The sequence below is a fragment of the Pinus tabuliformis genome, chromosome 3_1 (assembly GCF_031772625.1).
Source record: "Pinus tabuliformis cultivar Carrire ecotype Pingquan chromosome 3_1, CPIR1, whole genome shotgun sequence".
NCBI lineage: Eukaryota > Viridiplantae > Streptophyta > Pinopsida > Pinales > Pinaceae > Pinus > Pinus tabuliformis.
Window position 1 is genome coordinate 882,847,095 of NC_142301.1, and position 21,929 is coordinate 882,869,023.

Sequence of the window (21,929 nt, forward strand, 5' to 3'; positions counted from 1 at the left end):
GACAGACCCAAACGAGTGGAGAGGGAAATCGTGAGAGATGTGCTCCTCAAATGACTTGAGGTCTCCTCTATTTAAATGCAATGTTGAGGTTGAGCTGGGGGTAATTTGCTCGCTGGCCGACCTTGACAAATTGTCAAATAATATAAATAAATTCATATCTCCATAAATACATGTTGGAATCGGAGGATCTTTAGATCAATCCTACACCTCTCGGAGAGAGGAATCCAAGAAAAATATCAGCTGCCATAAATAAGGTGACCCACATGGAGTTTGGCCCTAGTTGCCAATTTTAACATTGAATCTCTGCTACTAATCTCTGGCTCAAATTCTTCTCGATTGAATCTCCTCTCTCTGGGAAATTCGATCTACCTAGATCTCACCCTCACTCGATGTGTCTATCTACATCCCCATTGACCTGCTCTTATAATCTCTCGTTGGTGAACCAACGACCATGATTAGATCTCCATCAATGGCTAAGATCATCTCAAACTCAATCCGTGTGAGTTTCTAGATCATTCTCACGTTTCCTTAATTAATTACTATTAATTAACGAGTTTTGGTAAGTTAGGAAAAAAATAAATGATGGTTAATTAATTTAATTAAGGCATTTCACAAGCTTGTCTCGCAAAACCTTTTCTAGGGTTTTGAAGATCTCGTGTTCTTAGCCTCTGTGGCACAAGTCGAGACTAGAAAACTTGTCTGATGCTACAAAACTACTACTCCCTCTTAGTGAGGAACGTGTTCTACTGTCTTTCTCCCGTAACGTCTTCCCTCACGTTGCTGATGTTTGACACCTGTCCATCAAGCCACTGCGCATACTCTGATTTATCTGCCAACTCTGTAGTTGAACCACCTTGCATTTGCATTGTTGCTGGCACTTCACTGTGCCACCTTGCACTGTTGCCAACACTGCTCTGCGATGTATTTGATCTCATGCTGCTGCTGCTGCTACAACTACTGCAATTGAGAACCAAACTTTGAATCAACTGTGTTCCTGAATTGACTCTACAACTGTCCCTTGAGTCTTTGGTTGCAACTAGTCTTGGCATTGTTTGCTGAGTAACTGTCTGCACCTTGACTGGTTCTGTGTCCCTCAATAACTGACTGCAACTAGTCTCTGCAACTGTCTCTCAAGATCTGACTGTGCCATGCTGAACACTGATCCATCTGCTACTGAAATGGGTTCTCCACTATACCCATCTGTTCTCTGAAATAGATGAACTTAGCTCTCCTTAGAGCTTTTGTGAGTATATCTGCAACTTGCTCTTTTGTGGGAACATGCTGTAGCTGGACCACTCCACGCTGCACACAATCTTTGATGAAGTGATATCGAATGTCTATGTTACAACCTATCATGAAACACTGGATTTTCAGAGAGCTTGATGCAACTTTGATTATCACAGTAGATACTGGTTGCATCCAACCTCTGATTGAACAAGCTCACTAGCACCTTCCGAAGCCATATAGCTTCGCTTGTGGCCATGATTGCTAGCTGCCATGCCTACAATCCTACATCCTGAATCTCTTCAAAATCTTTATATCATATGTCCCTTGACTCCCTGTCCTTTTGCCACACTTCCAAGCCTAGAAAATAATGCATCAACCCCAAATCCTTCATGTCAAACTCTACTGCCAGGTTCCTCTTGCAGTCCTCTATGAGCCTTGATGACCCAATCAAGAAGAGGTCATCCACATATGACACTAGGATGAGTGGCTCATCCTCTACCATCAAATAGTAATGGTTGGGATTTGCGTCACTCTTGAAAAATAGGAGAGAGGAGGACAGGTAAACACACTAGGAGAGAGAATATATGAGGAAAATAAAATTTCATTTATTGCTATACCACACCCATATGCTTTGCCACATCATTGATGACTCATTTGAAACCTCGCCACTTGTCCATTTCATGTATTGCCACATCACCTTGCTATAAATAGACATGCCAAAAATAGCAGTCCCCCTCAAAAATAAGAAAAAGTAGAAAATGCTCAAAATGTATCGGGGAACCTTGCCATATATAGTATGCCTAAAAATAACAATACGATTGCATGTCCACAATATTATACTTATTAAACTCAAAATCTGATGGGGAACCCATATATGTTGTCAACATTGGCATACTCATACTACTAAAATTAGCAATATCTTAGATTTTGATGGAACCACCTTCATTTGACTCATAACTCAGTGGGGAATCTGAATATGTAATCAAACCTCATATGCAACCACTGATAAAAATAGAAAGTGCTTAGAATCTCATGGAACTATACTCCTTGGATTCGTCTTTTAGTAAGGAATCCAAATCCATAATCAAAATCAACATGCAAGTACTGCTAAAAATTGAAGGTTCTCGCATGTCGCCTGAAAGTAGCTCATTGGACTTAGAATCTCACGAGGATTCTAAATACACTGTTATTTATAAAATGTAAGCCTCCAAACCAAACTTGCTAAAAATAGTAAAAGCCATGCATGTCACTTGGAGAAGACTCATTGGAATCCTGAGTTGATAAGGACTCCAAATATGTGATAAATATCACCTTACCCTCCCGGAACTATGTTTCCTACAAAGTAGGGACCTGCTAAAAATAATAACTCGCTCCAGTCTATTCAAAAATGTGTCTGAATCATCATTGAATCAATCTTGTAGCTATTCTTCCTGGGAACCAACTCCCAACCTATATTTGTAGCCTTCAGTGAACCTCCAACCTAATGAAATTTGTTGGTCTGTTAAAAATAGTAAAATCCATGCATGTCGCTTTGGAGAAGACTCAATGGAATCCTGAGTTCATAAGGACTCCAAATATGTGATCAATATCGCCTTACCATCCTGGAACTTTGTTTCCCACAAAGTAGGGAACCTGCGAAAAATAATAACTCCCTCCAGTCTATACAAAAATGTGTCTGAATCATCATTGAATCAATCTTGCAACTAGTCTCCCAGGGAACCAACCCCCAACCTATTTTTGTAGCCTTCAGTGAACCACCAACCTAATGAAATGTGTTGGTCTTTAACCTTCTAAATTTGCAAGGGGCAAATTTAGGGGTTAACACTAATACACATTCAATACAAGAGGGTCATGTAGAAGACCCCTCTTAATGACAAACCAACATCATCATATCAACAATCACAAGGAAACCCCAAAAATCATGAAACATCTATATCCTAATACCATCATCATCTAACTCCTTGGGCGGTAGACCTATTATCCATATCCAAGATAAGCAAGAATACCAAAAACCACTCCATAATGGGGCAACATGGTCCAAGATAACAATGAAAATGTAACGAAGGGGTGATCAACGAAGCAAGCACATGTGAGAAGACCACCAAATCAGAAAGCACAGTCATCCAACTGAGAAGAGAGACTCCCCGAAGTTGGTCCAAGTTGATCCAATGCTCCAAGATACTAGTTGTAAATCTCCATCAATCTAATGAAAATCATAATGGAACCTCATACAATATCAGGTGTAACACTACACAAGGTGTGTCCACACTTCTTTGCCACAAGCCCACATAGACTCCATCACTTCTCCCAAGGCTTGTAGTCTAGTGTGTCCATGCCCCTTGCATGAACATTGTGGCAGCCTAGGCATCATTGAGCCAACTCTTAACCTTCAGATAGGAATCCATGCCACACCATGCTATCGAGGGCCTAATGCCCTCGTCCAATATGCACAAAGCTCTTTCTTCTAAATAGGGTTTTCTCTAAGCAAGTGATCCTCTTCATGTGGCCATCTTGAAGGACATCCCCCATGTCGTCAAGAGAATTTAATGCCCAAGGGAGGAATACCAAGCAAGCACCCAATTGAGGTCAAGCAACCACCAAGTAAGCTATCTCCAATGTGCAAATCCATCACAGACCATCTCTCATGTACAAAATCATATCAGACCATCTAGGCACTGAACATGCATCACGTACCCCAAATCTTATGAAGCAGCCCCGAACATGGTGTAAACATTTTTGAAGTAAACTCCAAATGCTAATAGATGGGTTAAATGAATTTCTATATGATTTTAACAATTTTTAAAATAAATAGTGCTTCCATTTTTACGAACATATTTCTACAACTTTCTCAATGCTGAGTATTTTCAAAGCGTTTTCAAGTTTTCGACCACTGTGTACTCCACTAATTGATTTTGATCTCATGTGTGCAGTCAAATGCTTTTCTTAATAGATGTGCTCGAATTGCAATGTTGTTGTCTCTTGTATATGGGTTCAAGATATTACTTACCTCAATATGCATGTTGTTAATATTCCAAGTGGTCAATTTCTCAAATCTTGTTTGTGCCAATTTTTATCAATTAGCCTGGGCAGAGCACTTTGAGGTATGCATGGTCATTTTGAAGATTTCCTACCTTGAGAAAAAATATAATTGAAGGTATGCTTGCAGGTAGGATTACAAATCATTGAGCAATTTTGGTATTACAGGTACAACTGCACGGAGAGAGGTCTTGGCAGTAGTAGGGGCACTCACAGCAAGTGTTTTTTTCACAAATACTGCTTTGGCTGCACGTGAGTGGTCTTTTGCCACTTGGTTTTCACTTGTCCATCATGGCCATTTTGATTTTTACACAAATTACCAAAGCAGTGTGCTCCCAGTTGCCTATAAGTTAACTTGGGAGCATTGATGCATGCCTGCTCATTTTGCAGTGCATTGGTTCCATGAGTAGTGATGGCTGTCCTAAGCTCGCTCAATTGCTGCAGAGGCACAAAAAGGTTTTCAGGCTTTCTTGGACAAATTTGATGGATATTCATTCCTTTACCCTTTTGGGTGGCAGGTAGGTTTTGACGTAAATATGTGATTGATTGCTTTTGGTGTTTCAATGAAATGAGGCAAAAGTATGGTGGTATGTCTAATCATCTAGAAGTCAGATTTAAATTAATAATATCATTTGATTAGGTTTCTGTGAACCTAGTTTCTTATGAAACAGATTGAAAACTTTAAATTTATTCTCAAACGGCTACTGATGAGGAACACATGATAGTTTTTTTTTTCAATTTCAGGAAGTTGTTGTTAATGGTCAGGATAAAGCATACAAAGATGTGATTGAACCCTTAGAAAGTGTTAGCATCACTATTGTACCAACAAGTAAAACAGATATCCATGAACTTGGACCACCAGAGCAGGTATATCTGTAATTTACTGCTTGTCATGATCATTTAGTGTTCGGGATAAAAGATACATCATAAACAAATTAAGCAGTAAATCTTGAATACCAGATACCATATAATATACAATGTTTTGGTTGTGTATGTCCTCTGCGTGTTTTGATTTTAACTTAGATGTTTGGTACCATGACATTGGATCTTTTTTGATTGGCAGGTGGCTGAGACTTTAATTAGAAAGGTTTTGTCTCCTCCATCTCAGAAAACAAAGCTGTTAAATGTAAAAGAGGTCAATGCGCTTCCTTACATTCTCTGTCTCTGGTTATCTGTGCTTAGTCTAGAGAGCACCCTTTTCAGTGTCAATTCTTTCATATTATTTATGCTACTAATTTGTTTGTACTCATATCTTTGCACCTTTATTCCGTGTAAGCCATCTCATTTGCCCTATCCTTTGTCCTTTGTTATACATGTGCAACCTTGCATGTGTAAGACTAAGCTCTATCATGTTCCCAGGCCTTTGGTTCTGATTCTTTTTGTTGAGCAGCTTCTTCTGATTTGATCATCTATCCTATGAAGCCTGACCTTGTTTTTTCTTTGTAAAATTGGTTTTATATTATTCTGAAAAATATAACAGTATATATAACATCTTAAAAGAAATGGGTGACAAATTACATTGGCCTGTAATGTTCCTAAGTAGGAATGTGAGTGATATTATGCAAATAAATAGTGCAGCAGCATATAAAAATAAAAACACACATTAGACATCCATGAAAACCTTGCCAATCAGGACTGCTGAGCCATATTATTAAAAATCAGAGGGCTAGATACAATATGAAATGGAATGGTGCACTTGGGCTTGTCCTAATGAACAAGCAAGACCAACCTCAGGTGGGAAAATAGCCGAGCTGAAGGCTGCCCAGCTGCTGCACCACTTTGCACTGTGCTGCCCCAGTGAAATGTCGCCCTGCTGAACTTCGACCTGCTGGAATGTGTCCAAAAACTGCCCAGAAAATTATATCCTTTTATCTCCGGACTCCTTGGACAAAACCCAGAAAAACCTAGAAGGGAATTTCGCTGGTTTTGACTTTGGATTTTCGGCCTCCTTGGAGCCTCTCCCCAACTTCTGTTGCCAAATTCGACTTGCAGGAAAAAACCTTCAAATCTCTCTGAAAACACCTCTGAAATGCTTGTTTTACCTGTGCTGTCTAACTCCCTACTCCCCAGATGGCTCTTGGCCAAGATTCATTGCTCTCCCAAGCCCCACGAAATTGCTGCTATAGGCCTTTGTGCAATCCCTTTGCCCAGAAATTCGTATAACTGATGCACTGGCCTAGCTGATTGCAAACCCATGCGAAAATGTCCTCAACAAGTAGCCTCCTCAGCTCCCGGAACTCCTAGCAAGCAATGAACCTCCTTGCTGGCTTCCAACTCCTCCTGCGTGTTTCTGGCTGCCCAGGAAATACGCAGTTCCCTCTCTGCGTTGTTGGATGAAGTGTGTGATTGTGCTGAACTCCCTGAAACTCCAGTGGAACGGCCTCCCTAGGGCAGGCACAGATGGTCCCTCGAAGAAGAGGTTGAATCTCTCACGTGAGAGATTTGTGGCTAAACAACCGGTAGACTTGCTAAGCAGCAGAGCGTACAAAAGAGTGTTTGTTTGCAAATGTTCAAGATGACAACAAAATGAGAGCTGATCTCTCTTTATAACTCCTTGGCCCCCCTTAGCCTCATGTGGGCCTCTCCATCCACCCATTCGATTTTCCCTCCAAGCATATCGAATGGTTAATTCAAACTCCTATGTGGGTGGCCCCCGCATTCCACTAGCAGCTAAATAAAGTCAATTTGGCCCCTAAGTCCCCAAGTAGAAAGTGTGGGGCCCTCTTCCTTAGTAAAAAATGTGCAAAATTGTGTAGCAACACCTTGTTACTAATGTGTTTGAGAAGGGACATCATAGGTCACCACCATAGAGTCACGAAGAGGCATATTAAATGTCCTGTTGATTTAGAGAAAAATCCAGATAAACAAAGGGGTAATAAATATAATATCATCGTCCAAACTTTAACAAACCTAATATCTTGTCCATTATCAAGGGCATAATCAAAGCATTGATAACTACCTTGAGGGGTGTTACCCCCTGAATCCACACCTGAGATTATTGTGGAGAAAATCTTTAACTCCACTTGGTGTGGCCTTCGGGGCAAGTTTCGAGTTGAGTTGCTGTCACTCAAATCTCAACTCCTCCGTCTAGGCTAACTCCTAGCGAAGCCAAGGGGGGTGGACCCTACAAAAATAACTAAGGCTTAACAATCTATGCTAGACAAGTTAAGTTCTAGGAGTTAAATTTAATGATCAAAGAGACATGCAAATTAAATTAATATACAAATTGCATCAAATGAATTTAAAGCATCATAATTGTTGCCCACTAGAAGTGGGTACCCTAAGGAGAGCTTTTCTCCTATTCATCTTCTTCCAGCCGACAACCAACAACCCCTGAGAGCCACCTTGTAGCCAATGTGATGTGCTTCTTTATCTCTGCTCCTTGCATCAATTGTATGTTTCCTCGCCCATCTGTCGAGAGCATATGTTAGAAGGTTTACAATCCAACCCCAAAGGTATGTTTTTCATTATGCAATCAGGTGCTTATGTTGCTTTTTTATTTGGGCATCTCGGGCATGGATTATTAGGTGACTTGGAAGAAGGAAGGGCTTTGACCGTGGTTTTGTTCCCTCACCTTAAATGGGGGGTTAATCTTCAATCTTAGTCCCGTGAGATCTCCCCCATTGGCCTATGGCTTTAGGAAAGGCACTCCTTGGGAAACCCCGATTTTGGTAGTGTAGTCTTGTTTTCCCGTTCTACATTTTTCACTCCTCTCCGCACATTACAAGCTCCATTTCATCATTTTTCTCTCTAGGTCCACATGATCATTGGGTCCACAAGGCACTTGCACTCTCCCTCCCCTTGTCCACATATCTGGGTCAGGCTTGGAAAATTTTCCCCATAGGTTGATGCAGCGAAAAGAAAGTTAAAAGCATATCATGGCCACAAGCAAGAAACAATAGAAAAAGAAGGTCATAAACTACAAAAGATTGTTGGAAAATCAAAGTAATTATATTAGGGTTTGATTCTCCTTTCTTGATAATTACTTGTGAGTGTGTTGGCTTCTTTTACTTCTTTATTATCTTATATTTCATCAAGCAATTACCATATTATGTGTGTATGAAGATCACAAAACAAGAGACACAAGATATAGGCACATGCCAGGGCAAAACCCCCCTCGAGGGGAAAACCCAGTCAAGATAATTCTTCCTTTCAATAGTATTCTTTGAGACTCTTCACCCTAGACCAAGACCAGACTTTCCCTCCACACCAAGTCAGCCTCCCAGATCTTTGACCCCTTCCAACAACTTTGACTAGGCAACAACTTCCGACAACAGGCAGCTTCCGACAACAACGAAATATTAGGAGACTTCGATCTCCCAATCCAGACCACGAAATAGAGAGAGAGGCACCAAAAGTTCGATTTTCTTCCTCTCTATAGACTTCCCCAAACTCACACTTCTTTCAACCTCCTGACAATAGACTTTGCACTTCTCTAGCTCTTCTTGAGATATTGAACTTGCTTGAGAGTTGATGCTTCAAATGACTTCGACCTCCTTGTATATATAGGCTTCTTGTGGGTCGAATTATGGTCCTTAGGCCGACTTGATCTCTCTTAGGAGGACTTGATGTGGAGGGTACATAATTCATATTTGACTTGATACAAAACGTTTTTACATGATTCAAAAGCCCAAGAAGGGTTTCTTTGAATGTACAATGACTATAAACTCAATATTAATCTTAGGAGTCCACAATGGGAATTTTGACTAATATAATGATGACCCAAGCATGAAACCCATGCTTTAATAAGTCATTGTTACAATAATACAATTTTTCTTCTTCATTCTTTTGGCAAGTAAATTTCATAATGACTCATGTACATTATTGAAGACCGAACATTGTAACATTTTCTAACACTCCCTCTTAACTAGGGAGGTATTCATAATGTACACATACAATGGAAGATCTCAAACTATATGAAACATGAAGAACTTTTAGGCACCGTAATGCCATGGACTAAAATCCCCAACCTGGGCAATCTATCCAATTAGTCACTCAACAATTTAGGCACCTTAATGCCATGGACTAGATTCTTGACCAGGGTAATTGTTAAGTTATGGTATGTTCTATGGTATGTTCTAAGTTTACTTCTTTTTTTTATTATATTCCACCGATTAGCAATCACATGTACATAAAGTAAAGTGCAGATAGAACATTAAACGATCGACAGAAAACAAGCCAAGACAAGAGACACAAGATGTGACGGCTAGCCAGGGACAAACCCCACAATGTGTGGGGAAACCCTTTGATCAAATCTTCTTTTATCTTCAATAATTCAGCAGAGAGAAATAGTACAATAAATCTGATTCATATCAGCAGTAGCAAACCCTAGATCAGCAGCATCAGCATTAGCGGCTTCATTATCAAACTAGGGCAGACGATATCTCACAAACCGACCGTCGGATTGACTTCATTCCACCACCAAAAGTTTTGGCTTCCAGAGGAGGTTCAGATGAACCTACAGCGCAGTTCAGATGAGGAGATCTTCTAGGCCACGCAAGTCAATCTTTACTTCTGCAGTTGCAGCTTCAGTTTCAGCAGTTTCCGGCTTCAAACTAGGGCAGTCGATATCTTGCAAACCGTTCGTCGGATTGACTTCATTCCACCACCAAAAGTTGCGGCTTTCAAAGGAGGTTCAGATGAACCTACAGCGCAGTTCCAAAGAGGAGATCTTCTAGGCCACGCAAGTCAATCTTTACTTCTGCAGTTGCAGCTTCAGTTTCAGCAGTTTCGGCTTCACATGTGTGAGAGAGAGAGACCCATTTCAGCGCAGTAGAGAAGAGACTCATATCTGCGCAGTAGAGAGAGAGAGATGTGATGAGATGAGTGAGTCCAAATGAGGAAAAGTCCTCTTATATTTATACATAACGTTGGTGGGTGAATAGATGCGACTGTTGGGCTTCTGAGCCTACAGGAGTTGTAGGTCGGCTTGATAATAATTCCATAATCAAAATAAATTCATATCTCCATGAATACTTATCGGAATCGGATGATCTTTATATCAATCCTACACCTCTCGACGAGAGGAATCTAATAAAAATATTATCAGCCATGAATAAGATGACCCACATGAAGTTTTGCCCTGGTTGCCAATTTTAACACTCCCTCTCAACCATGGAGAACTTCATCTGCAATCTGTCTATCGGTCGTTACTATTCATCCATCAAATGCACTGCCCTGGACAACCTGACCCTTGCCCTGCTCTGCTCTATTCTGCCTGTTCTGCTTTGTCTTGATCTGCCCTGCACTGATCTACACTGATTTGCTCTGTTCTGCTCTGCTCTTGCATTGTTCTGTTCTGCTCTGCTTTTGTCCGAATTATGAAGAAGAAGAAATGATCGAGGATGTATCATACTGACTCAAAGTCAGTCTCAGAGTATGTACCATTGGTCCCAGACCAGTCTCAACCAACCCAAAGTCAGCGTCATAGTGAGTACAACTCCAATGGTCCCAGACCAATATCATCCTCCACTGACTCAAAGTCAGTCTCAGAGTATGTACCACTGATCCCAGACCAGTCTCAACCGACCCGAAGTCAGCGTCATAGTATGGTACAACTCCTACCACTGGTCCCAGACCAGTATCATTGATCCCAGATCAATGGAGGTCATCCTAGCGTAGGGAGTACGGTAGTTACAACGATGCGTCCATCGGTACTACTATGGTCCCTAACTTCATTTCCCTGCTCATTGATCAGATGAGAGGTACTTCCCATGAGTCCCAGACTGCATGGGTAGGATGCCTCGACAGGAGAACTAATCAATCCTGTCCTCACAGGAGAACACATCAATCTTGCTACAATTGCCATGGAGAACACATCAATCCAGGCCTCACAGGAGAACACATCAATCCTGCTACAATCGCCGTGGAGAACACATCAATCCAGGCTGCCATGGAGAACACATCAATCCAGGCCTCACAGGAGAACTAATCATCCTGCTACACAGGAGAGCGAATCATCCTGTTCCACAAGAGAGCGAATCATCTTGTCCCACAAGAGAGCGAATCATCTTGTTCCAGTGTGCACCACCAGGGGAGGGTGAGTCACCCTGTGGTCATATGTTGCTCCAGTAGGAACCGCAAGCCCTTAGAGCTCCCAGAGCTCAATGTATGCAACATGCAGGACCCTTGTACAAAGGTTTCTTGCCGACTCCAAGTCGTTTGGGAAAATCACAGATTAGATCTTTCCTCGGGGCTTTGACAAGGTGTATCAACCTGTACATCATCTTAATGTGATGGAGCTTCCTTGCTCATCGACTTACCATATCCCAGATGATGTCTATCTGCTGGAGCAATTGACGAATACGGGATTCCTCAATAATTGAATCCCACCTCTGGTTGTTATAAGAATCACAATGGTATCCAATGTAAATCCAAACAGCTCACTGAAGAGCTTTCGCAACCAGACTGCCTCACACGAGGTTATGCTAGCAACAGTATATCCTGCTTCAGCGGTGCTCAAAGTCACTGACTTCTGCTTCCTGCTCATCCAGGATATCGAAGCAGATCCCAAGGTGAAACAGCACTCGGAAGTGCTCTTACGGTCCACTACACTGCCTGCCCAATCAACATCAGTATATCCAAGTAGTCTCACATCTTCGACAGTGTATCTTAACCCATTGTGCCACGAAGATATCTCAGAAGATTCTTGGCATCAATCCAGTGAGGCTCAACCAAATATGAGCTCACAATGCTAACTGCAAAACATATGTTCGGATGGAGGTTCACCAAGAACATCAATGCGAATGAGTTTATGAAACTCAGAGGCATTTCCCAAATCTGGTCCGACATCACTACCATATAACTTTTAAAAGTTAAGATCCTCGAGGTAGTCACAGGCTTGCAGTCCATCATACCAAATCTTTCCAATATCTTTACCACATATTTTCCTTGAGATAGGAAAATTTCCCTTGGCTTCTGCCACACTTCAAGTCCTTGGTCCTTCATTTCAAATTCAGAAGCCATCTCCCTCTTACATTTGTGAATGAGAGGGTTTGCACCTGTTAGAAAGAGGTCATCCACATACAACACCAGTATGAGAGGCTTGTCATCTTTAAAGTAAAGGTTAGGATCAACTTCACTCCTAGTGAATCCCAGCTTCATCAAGTAGCTATCGATCCTCTCATACCATGCTCGGGGTGCTTGCTTCAGCCCATAGAGAGCCTTCTTCAACCTGCATACATGAGATTTTCAATCATAAATCTCGAATCCTTCAGGTTGCTCCACATAGACCTCTTCTTTGATAGAACCATGAAAGAACGCGGTCTTAACATCCATCTGATGTAGGTTCCATCCTTGTGAAGCCACAAGGGCTATGATCAAGCAGATGGTCGTATATCTGGCAACAGGTGCAAATATCATAGTCTATACCTCCCTTCTGGGAGAAACCTCGAGCAACAAAATGAACCTTATACTTTTCCATACTTCTATTTGCTGCATGCTTTATCTTGTAAAGCCATTTTGAAGTAACAATTGTCTTGTCCAGGGTTTGGGAACTACTTCCCAGACATCATTCTCCATAATAGACTCATATTCTATGGTCATAGCATCCTTCCATAGTTAATGCTTGATGACATCTGAGAATGATGAAGGTTCATTTTGTATGATCGTGCTCATGATGGTCAGGTATCCCTTATACCTGTTAAGTTTCTTACTTTGATGGAAGGTTCCTCAGGGTGCAGCATGTCCTTCAGCATCATCAAGTATCCCCCTAAGCCATGAAGGCCTCTTCCTAGAAGAGGAAGGCTCATGTGGATGAGGATCAATCGGATCCATGGGTTCTTCTACATCAGGCATTGATTCATCATCCTTTTCTTTCGGTTCCCTGGTGTCGGCTTCTTGAGAGCTACTCAAAGTCAACAGATTGTTCACCTTGCTGAGAGCCATATCTTCGTCAAAGGTGACATCATGACTAATTATGACTTCCCTTTGACCGGCTACATAGATTCTATAGCCTTTAGTATTTTCACCATAGCCCACGAAAATTCCCTTCTTTCCAGATGCTCCCAATTTATTTCTTTTCTCTTTCGGCACATGAAAGTATATAGGGCTTCCAAAAATTTTAAAATGAGAAACATCAGGTTTCTTACCGGTGAATTTTTCTTCAGGAGTCTTGGAACCCAATGCTTGATGAGGGCATCGATTTTGTACATATACGGCGGTGATTGTAGTTTCAGCCCATAGAAACTTCAGAAGTCTTTGATCATGTAGCATGGCCCGGACAGCTTCCATCATCGTGCAGTTCTTCCTTCCCACCACACCATTCTGCTCAGGAGTATGTGGTGTAGTAGTCTCCCTCTTAATGCCAACCTCAAGTATGCCTGAGTGAACCAACTGTAATATATCGGAGGTCTTGCTTTGGCTTGAGGGGAATGGTCCCCTTTTGAGCTTTCCTTCGGCACATCCCGGACATACACCTTCTTTCTCTACTTGGAATTCGGGCATCCCTGTTACCATCTGTCTTACATCGGGTAGAGCTTTGTAATGAAGGTGGGAAAACCTCCGATGCCAAAGTTCGGACTAAAGAGTTGTGTCACAAGACATGACACCTAGCGGACTTCCATCGACCTGATATAATGAATCAACACTAAACCCAAGAGTAAAGGCATTTCCATATACATACCTTGCCATTGCTTAAGGTTACCTTGTAGCCTTTGTCTTCCATTGCCGAGATGGACACTAGGTTCCTTTTGAGGTCAGGTGCATTTAATACATCCTGGACTTTCTAGCCTTCTTGAATGGTTGTCCTCTTCCTCGATCCCCAGCTCTCCTCTTACCTTTGCTGTTGAATTTGTCATTCCTTTGATTTGCCATCAGAGGGATTTTGATCATTGTCCCGGTGTGAGTCCTTTCTATCAGGGCACTCCCTTGCATAGTGACCTGCTTTATCGCAGATGTAACATCATCCTTTTCTTCCACGCTTAGGTCCAGCCTTTCCTTTTGATTTAGACCCAGAATTATTTCTTTTCTTAGCATGAGAAGAAAAAGCAGCAGGAGGACCTTTAGGCAAGGGCATTTCCTGCTCTTCTACCCTTGTTTGTTCTTGAATGCATCTAGCCATTAATTCCTCGAAACTAGGAATTACATTATAGTTCAAAAGAGTAGTCCTGAACACATACCATTCAGATGGCAATCCTCCGAGAGTTGTGAGTGCCATTTCTTTGTCAGTGATGGTTTCCCCAATAGATAGGAGATCGTTCTTGATCTCGGTGATTCTTAAGAAGTATGCTTGCATACTTTCATCTTTACCCTTCTTGATTTCCCTCAACTTATTTCTATGAAACAAAACTTGATTTGCATCATTAACTTTAAATAAACTTACCAGTCTGTCGTAGATTTCCTTGGAGGTGTCTAGATCAGAGATGTAGGCCACCAAGCGCTTGTCGATAGAGTCCCGGATGATCTTCTTTGTTTTGACTTCTCCATTTTTCCATTTGTTCCAGGTAGCAGCAGATGCATTTGATGAAGGCTCAACAATATTGCCTCTTACATGGTCCAGCACTCCTTGATCTTCAAGGGTTAGATCGATAGACATCTTCCATCTGTGATAGTCAGCTTTCTCACGGAGCTTGTCTTCGGCAGGAAAGAGTGTTGAGGACCCCATAGTTCTTTTAGGATAGCCTTGCCAATCTTCTCTTCAATGATTGCTCTTGCTCTTGCTCAGGCTTTGTCTTCACCTCAGCTCTGATACCATGTTAAGTTATGGTATGTTCTATGCTTATAACAATTTACTTCTTTTTCTTATTATATTCCACCGATTAGCAATCACATGTACATAAAGTAAAGTGCAGATAGAACATTAAACTATCGACAGAAAACAAGCCAAGACAAGAGACACGAGATGTGACGGCTAGCCAGGGACAAACCCCACAATGTGTGGGGAAACCCTTTGATCAAATCTTCTTTTATCTTCAATAATTCAGCAGAGAGAAATAGTACAATAAATCTGATTCATATCAGCAGTAGCAAACCCTAGATCAGCAGCATCAGCATTAGCGGCTTCATTATCAAACTAGGGCAGACGATATCTCACAAACCGACCGTCGGATTGACTTCATTCCACCACCAAATGTTTCGGCTTCCAGAGGAGGTTCAGATGAACCTACAGCGCAGTTCAGATGAGGAGATCTTCTAGGCCACGCAAGTCAATCTTTACTTCTGTAGTTGCAGCTTCAGTTTCAGTAGTTTCCGGCTTCAAACTAGGGTAGTCGATATCTTGCAAACCGTTCGTCGGATTGACTTCATTCCACCACCAAAAGTTGCGGCTTTCAAAGGAGGTTCAGATGAACCTACAGCGCAGTTCCAAAGAGGAGATCTTCTAGGCCACGCAAGTCAATCTTTACTTCTGCAGTTGCAGCTTCAGTTTCAGCAGTTTCCGGCTTCACATGTGTGAGAGAGAGAGACCCATTTCAGCGCAGTAGAGAAGAGACTCATATCTGCGCAGTAGAGAGAGAGAGATGTGATGAGATGAGTGAGTCCAAATGAGGAAAAGTCCTCTTATATTTATACACAACGTTAGTGGGTGAATAGATGCGACTATTGGGCTTCTGAGCCTACAGGAGTTGTAGGTCGGCTTGATAATAATTCCATAATCAAAATAAATTCATATCTCCATGAATACTTATCGGAATCGGATGATCTTTATATCAATCCTACACCTCTCGACGAGAGGAATCTAATAAAAATATTATCAGCCATGAATAAGATGACCCACATGAAGTTTTGCCCTGGTTGCCAATTTTAACAGTAATCTATCCAAGAGGGAATAAGGTGGAATCAAGCTTTCAGCCCCTCTAGGTACCATCAGGCTTACTTGCTAACCAACAACCCAAATATATAGGTGTGTATCTAAAACATAGCTCAATAATCAACACCATTTTTTCAACTTCGGGATCCAGATATCAACACAAATTGCCGGCCAAATGTCTCCCCAGGCAATGCTTCATTCGCAAAGCCTCAACAAATCTCTTCCACTTTCTTATCATCAATTCAATTAGCAATATCTACCAAACCAAGCAAGTTCCTTAGATATACAAATTTCTTATTAGGAAGATCGTTTGTCAGTGTGTTTGCTAGCTGTTCACCTGTCGAGACATACTCCAACTTCACGATCCCATCTTGCACCAAGTTCCTAATAAAGTGGAACTTATTATTGATATGTTTCATCCTCGAATGAAACATGGGATCTCCAGACATCTTGATACAACTTTGATTGTCACAATTAATCATAGTAGGACCCAGAGACTTCTTGAACAAATATGTCAAAAGCTTCCTTAACCAAACAACCTTTTTTTCTACTTCACATGCAGCCACATATTCTGCCTCGGCACTACTCAATGCAATGAGATCTTGCTTCCTACTCATCCATGAGATCATAGCAACTCCCAGACTAAAGCATCCTCCATTAGTGCTCCTTCCATCGGTCTCACTACCACCCCAATCAGAGTCTGTGAAGCCAATTAGCTTGACTTCCTTAATATCATACTTTAGGCAATGATGTACATTGCCATGAAGATACCTCAATATATGTTTGATAACTATCCACTGATCATGACGAGGCTCCACTTGACAATGACTAAGAATGTTCACTGCAAAACATATATTTGGCCTAGTATTTACTAGATACGTCAGGGAACCCACCAACTATTGATATGAGGTAGGATCCACGAGACCAGAGTTAGAGTCCCTCAACTTCTTGAGGTTGGTGATCATAGGAGTAGTCATCGGTTTGGAATCCATCATCCCAAATTTCTGCAATAACTTGATGATGTACTTTCTTTGCCCCAAATATATCTCCGCAGGTTTCTGCCAAACTTCTAGACCTAGGTAACAATGCATCAGTCCTAGATCCTTCATTTCAAATTCAGCTGCCAACATCTTGCATTCTTGAACTCTTCGCTCTACACCTTTGATGAATAGATCATCCACATATAGTAGAATAATGACGGGCTCATTATTCACGACCTTGATGTAGAGATTTGGATCAACAAAACTCTTCACAAACCCAATTCTAAGTAGATATGCATCCATCCTTGCATACCATGCCCTAGGTGCTTGCTTCAAGCCATATAGGGCCTTCTTAAGTCTGCAAACATGAGAGTCCCTGCTATTTACTTCAAAGCCCTCAGGTTGTTCGATGTACACTTCCTCATCAATGGTCCCATTCAGAAATGCGGTCTTAACATCCATTTGATGGATATTCCACCCCATTGTAGCAACCAATGAAACCAACGATCTAATGGTAGTGTACCTTGCTATAGGTGCAAAGGTTTCTTCATAATCAATGCCTTCCTTTTGAGAGAAACCCCTTGCAACGAATCTTGCTTTGTACTTGTCTATACTTCCATCAACAACATGTTTGATCTTATAGATCCACTTCGATGTGACAACCGATTTGTCACTAGGTCTAGGAACGATCTCCCAAACCCCATTCTTCATGATGGATAGATATTCTTCCTGCATAGCTTTCTTCCAAACCTCTTCATGCTCAGCTTCCTTGAATGTAGATGGTTCGACTTCAATTAACTTTGTCATATATGCAGCATAGCTAGAATATCTCTTTGGTTTCTTACTTTCCCTAAAGGAACCTTTCGCAGCTTCATGTCCTTCAGCATCTTCTAATGTAGCTTTCAACCAATTTGGCCTCTTCCTTGTGGTTGGGACAACCACCGATTGAATAGGCTCACTTGGTCCTTCTTCTTTGATATTTGTAGTAGAGTTTTCATGATGAACTTCTTCTTCTTCAAATACTGGAACTTCTTCATCATCAGAATCAATAGGAATATCCTTTGATTTCTTGTAAGCTTGATTTTCATCGAATATGACATCCCTTCTTACTTCAATGTGTCTTCCTTCCTTTATGTAGATTCTATATGCTTTTGAGGAAAGACTATAACCAACGAATATTCCCTTGATACTTGTCGAGTCCAACTTCTTTCACTTGTCTTTCGGAACATGGATATATGCTGGACTTCCCAAGTTTTGGAGATGATCCACACTTGACTTCTTCCTTATGAATACTTCTTTGGGTGTAGTATTATCAAGGCTCTTATGAGGACTTCTATTTTGAATGTATATGACAGTCATTGTTGTTTCTCCCCATAAGAACTTCGGTAGATCTTGATCAAGGAGCATAGTTCAAATGCTTTCTTCAATTGATCTATTCTTCCTTTCGGCCAATCCATTTTGTTCGGGATAGTAGGGAATAATGAGCTCCCTCTTAATACCTGCTTCCTTACAATATGTAATCAAGTCTTTAGAAGTGTATTCCCCACCATTGTCGGACCTCAGAGTTTTTATCTTTCTTTCGGTTAGGGTTTCCACTTCAGCCCTAAACTCCTTGAACTTGTCAAATACTTCATCTTTAGTTTTGAGTAGGTAGAGCCATGTCTTCCTTGAATGCTCATCAATGAATGTCACATAGTAAAGATGACCTACAAGTGATTTGTTAGACATGGGCCCACACAGATTGGAATGGATGAGGTCTAATATTTCTTTAGAACTAGTTTCATTGTTATGAAATGGCTTTCTAGTATGATTCCCCAAAGAGCATCCCTTGCACACTCCTTCATGATCTAACTCCATATGAGGAATACCATGAACCACTTGACTAAGTGAAGGGATGACCATGTAATGTAAATGACCATACCTCCTATGCCATAGCTCAATTGGACTTATTTCCTTATGAACCAAGGCTTGAGGAGGTGGTGTAATGACCCAGCAAAGGCTTCCTTCACGAACTCCAATAACCCTAACTCTATCAATGCTAGAGTCTTTTCCCCAAACCAATACTTTTCCATCAACAGAAGCAATTCTTTCCCCTTTATCTTCTAAACAAGAAATAGAAAGTAAATTATTTTTCAAACTTGGAACATAGAGGATGTTGTTGAGATGCAACTTTGATCCATTATCCAACTTCAATGATGTTGATCCCAGGCCTCTAACAACATAGCTTTTGTTGTCACCCAATTCTACTGCATGAGAGGATGGCTCTTTTGATAGTGTATGAAGTTGCTTACTTTCACCTGTCATGTGTCTCGATGCTCCAATATCAAGGATCCGTGCATTGTCATCAGTAAGAGAACCTGTAAGGGCAACTAAGAATCCTTGACTCTTGACCTTGTTTAATTAGTAGCTGACCTTCTTGATCTAGCTTCCAGCAGTGTTGCAACCCATTCTTATGTAGTTCACCATAGAGGGAGAATCCATGCCAACAAAGTGATCTTTGACTCTTCTTGACCTTAGCTTTGATACCATGTTGGAAAATCAAAGTAATTATATTAGGTTTTGATTCTCCTTTCTTGATAATTACTTATGAGTGTGTTGGCATCTTTTACTTCTTTATTATCTTATCTTTCATCAAGCAATTACCATATTATGTGTGTATGAAGACCACAAAAAAAGAGACACAAGATATAGGCACATGCCAGGGCAAAACCCCCTCGAGGGGAAACTCCAGTCAATATAATTCATCCTTTCAATAGTATTCTTTGAGACTCTTCACCCTAGACCAAGACCAGACTTTCCCTCCACACCAAGTCAGCGTCTCAGTTCTTCGACCCCTTCTAATAACTTCGACTAGGCAACAACTTCTGACAATAGGCAACTTTCGACAACATCGAAATCTTAGGAGACTTTGATCTCCCAATCCAGACCACGAAACAGAGAGAGAGAGGCACCAAAGTTCGATTTTCTTCTTCTCTGTAGACTTCCCCAGATTCGCACTTCTTTCGACCTCCTGGCAACAGACTTCGCACTTCTCCAGCGCTTCTTGAGATATCGAACTTGCTTGAGAGTTGATGCTTCAAATGACTTCGACCTCCTTGTCTATATAGGCTTCTTGTGGGTCGAATTAGGGTCCTTAGGCCGACTTGATCTCCCTTAGGCCAACTTGATGTGGAGGGTACTTAATTCATATTTGACTTGATACAAAATCTTTTTACATGATTCAAAAGCCCAAGAAGGGTCTCTTTGAATGTACAATGACTTTATAAACTCAATATGAATCCTAGGAGTCCACAATGGGGACTTTGACTAATATAATGATGACTCAAGCATGAAACCCATGCTTTAATAAGTCATTGTTACAATAATCAAAATTCTTTTCTTTATTATTTTGACGAGTACATTACATAATGACTCAAGTACATTATTGAAGACCAAACATAGTTACATTTTCTAACAAAGATGGCTGGGACAATTGATATAGCATGTGGGCAAAAGCCAAACATGGGCTATACCCCTTATCATTATGGCCATCACCCTGGTTCCTAGGGCCCATGAGTGCCCCTTACATCATTGGAAGAACCCATGCACGTCCCAACCCTTGGTGGGTGACGAATTGCCCCACCTTAAGGGGGTAATAAATGCTTCAGATCATACACAACATGCTCTCATTTCGTAGAGCTTCAAGTAGTATTACAAATAAAAATCAAGAGAAGTCAAATGGAAAATAAAGTGAGGGGGGGGGAAGAAAGGTTAGGGTAACTCATGTATCCACGACTGCTTCCTTCTCACATTTGTATGTGCAATATGTGGACTTCCCTTATCATTGTTATCCTTGTACCCATGGCATTTGGCATAGAGACCCCTTTACTCTCATCCATTATCATTCACATGCCACGTATTGATTGAAGGATGTACCAGGGACATGTCTTTCCCCTTAGGGGATAGGAACACCTAATAGGTGTTGAGATTTGTAGGTTGGGAGGTACTCCAAACCCTAGGTTAGAGGGTTTTGTAGGAATTGGCACTCAAAGTGACTTGTGGGCTAAGAACCCAAGTCTATGGGCTTTGCACCCAAGCATGTGGGTGTGAAACTATGATGAGGATTGATGGTTTGACCAATGAAGAATATAGAGGACCTTTAGAGCAACTAAGGGCAATGAAAATCATTGAATTTTGAGGTCTAGAAATGAAGTCATGAATTTTTGAAGATTATGTGTGTGGGCTTGTGGAAAAAGATTAAGGTCGGCTAGACTTTAGGAGAGCCCTAGAAGAGGGCTAGTGTTGATTTGGGGTAGCATTTGATGTGCTCTAGCCATGAAAATTGGTGGAGAGGTTAAAGCCCATGAGATCTCCAAGACCTAGAAATGGTTTGGGGAAATTCTACTCGGTGAGAGAGATATTAAAATAATTAATATTTTTATTGGGTTCCTAAGTCTAAACTTAGGAAAATAAAAATATTAATGGGTATTAATATGAAATTGGGTTAGAAGGTTCTAAATGACATGGATCAAGCCAAATCTAATCTTAGCCATTGATTAGAGATTTAATCTCGGCCGTTGAAGACTCAAGAAAAAAAGTATAAGAGGCTTGAGGGTCAATTGGAGATACACCAGAGTGATCAGTCAGTTCGATTTTCTAGAGTGGGGTTTGCTAAGAGAAATCAAATCAGTGATCAATATTGCAGCGAGGGTCAATGAGTGCAGAGGCAGAGAGGTAGAGATAGTGCTGGAAGACCAGCGCAGAGGCAGAGAGGTAGAGATAGTGCCGGAAGACCAGCGCAGAGGCAGAAAGGCAGATGCAAAGCCAGAGGAAGCCACACAGAGGCCAGTAGTGACTGCATAGAGGCTAGAAGGGCCTGTGTGATTGACGCAGAGGGCCAGAGAGGCTGCGTAAAGCCTCAAAGGGCTGACACAAAGGGTTTCACGCTGACGCAATGCTTC

The 21,929-nt window shown here is 41.3% G+C and overlaps 1 protein-coding gene across 2 annotated transcripts in view; it reads left to right on the top strand.

Moving 5' to 3' along the window:
- Positions 1 to 21,929, top strand: part of LOC149190430 (psbP-like protein 1, chloroplastic) — a 253,185-nt gene that overhangs the window by 63,555 nt on the left and 167,701 nt on the right. For both annotated transcript variants that reach the window (XM_089412148.1, XM_089412149.1), the window contains exons 4-7: positions 4,432 to 4,515; positions 4,708 to 4,781; positions 5,008 to 5,130; positions 5,327 to 5,398. In XM_089412148.1, coding sequence (XP_089268274.1) covers positions 4,432 to 4,515; positions 4,708 to 4,781; positions 5,008 to 5,130; positions 5,327 to 5,398 — 353 coding nt within the window. The remainder of the gene's footprint in view (positions 1 to 4,431; positions 4,516 to 4,707; positions 4,782 to 5,007; positions 5,131 to 5,326; positions 5,399 to 21,929) is intronic.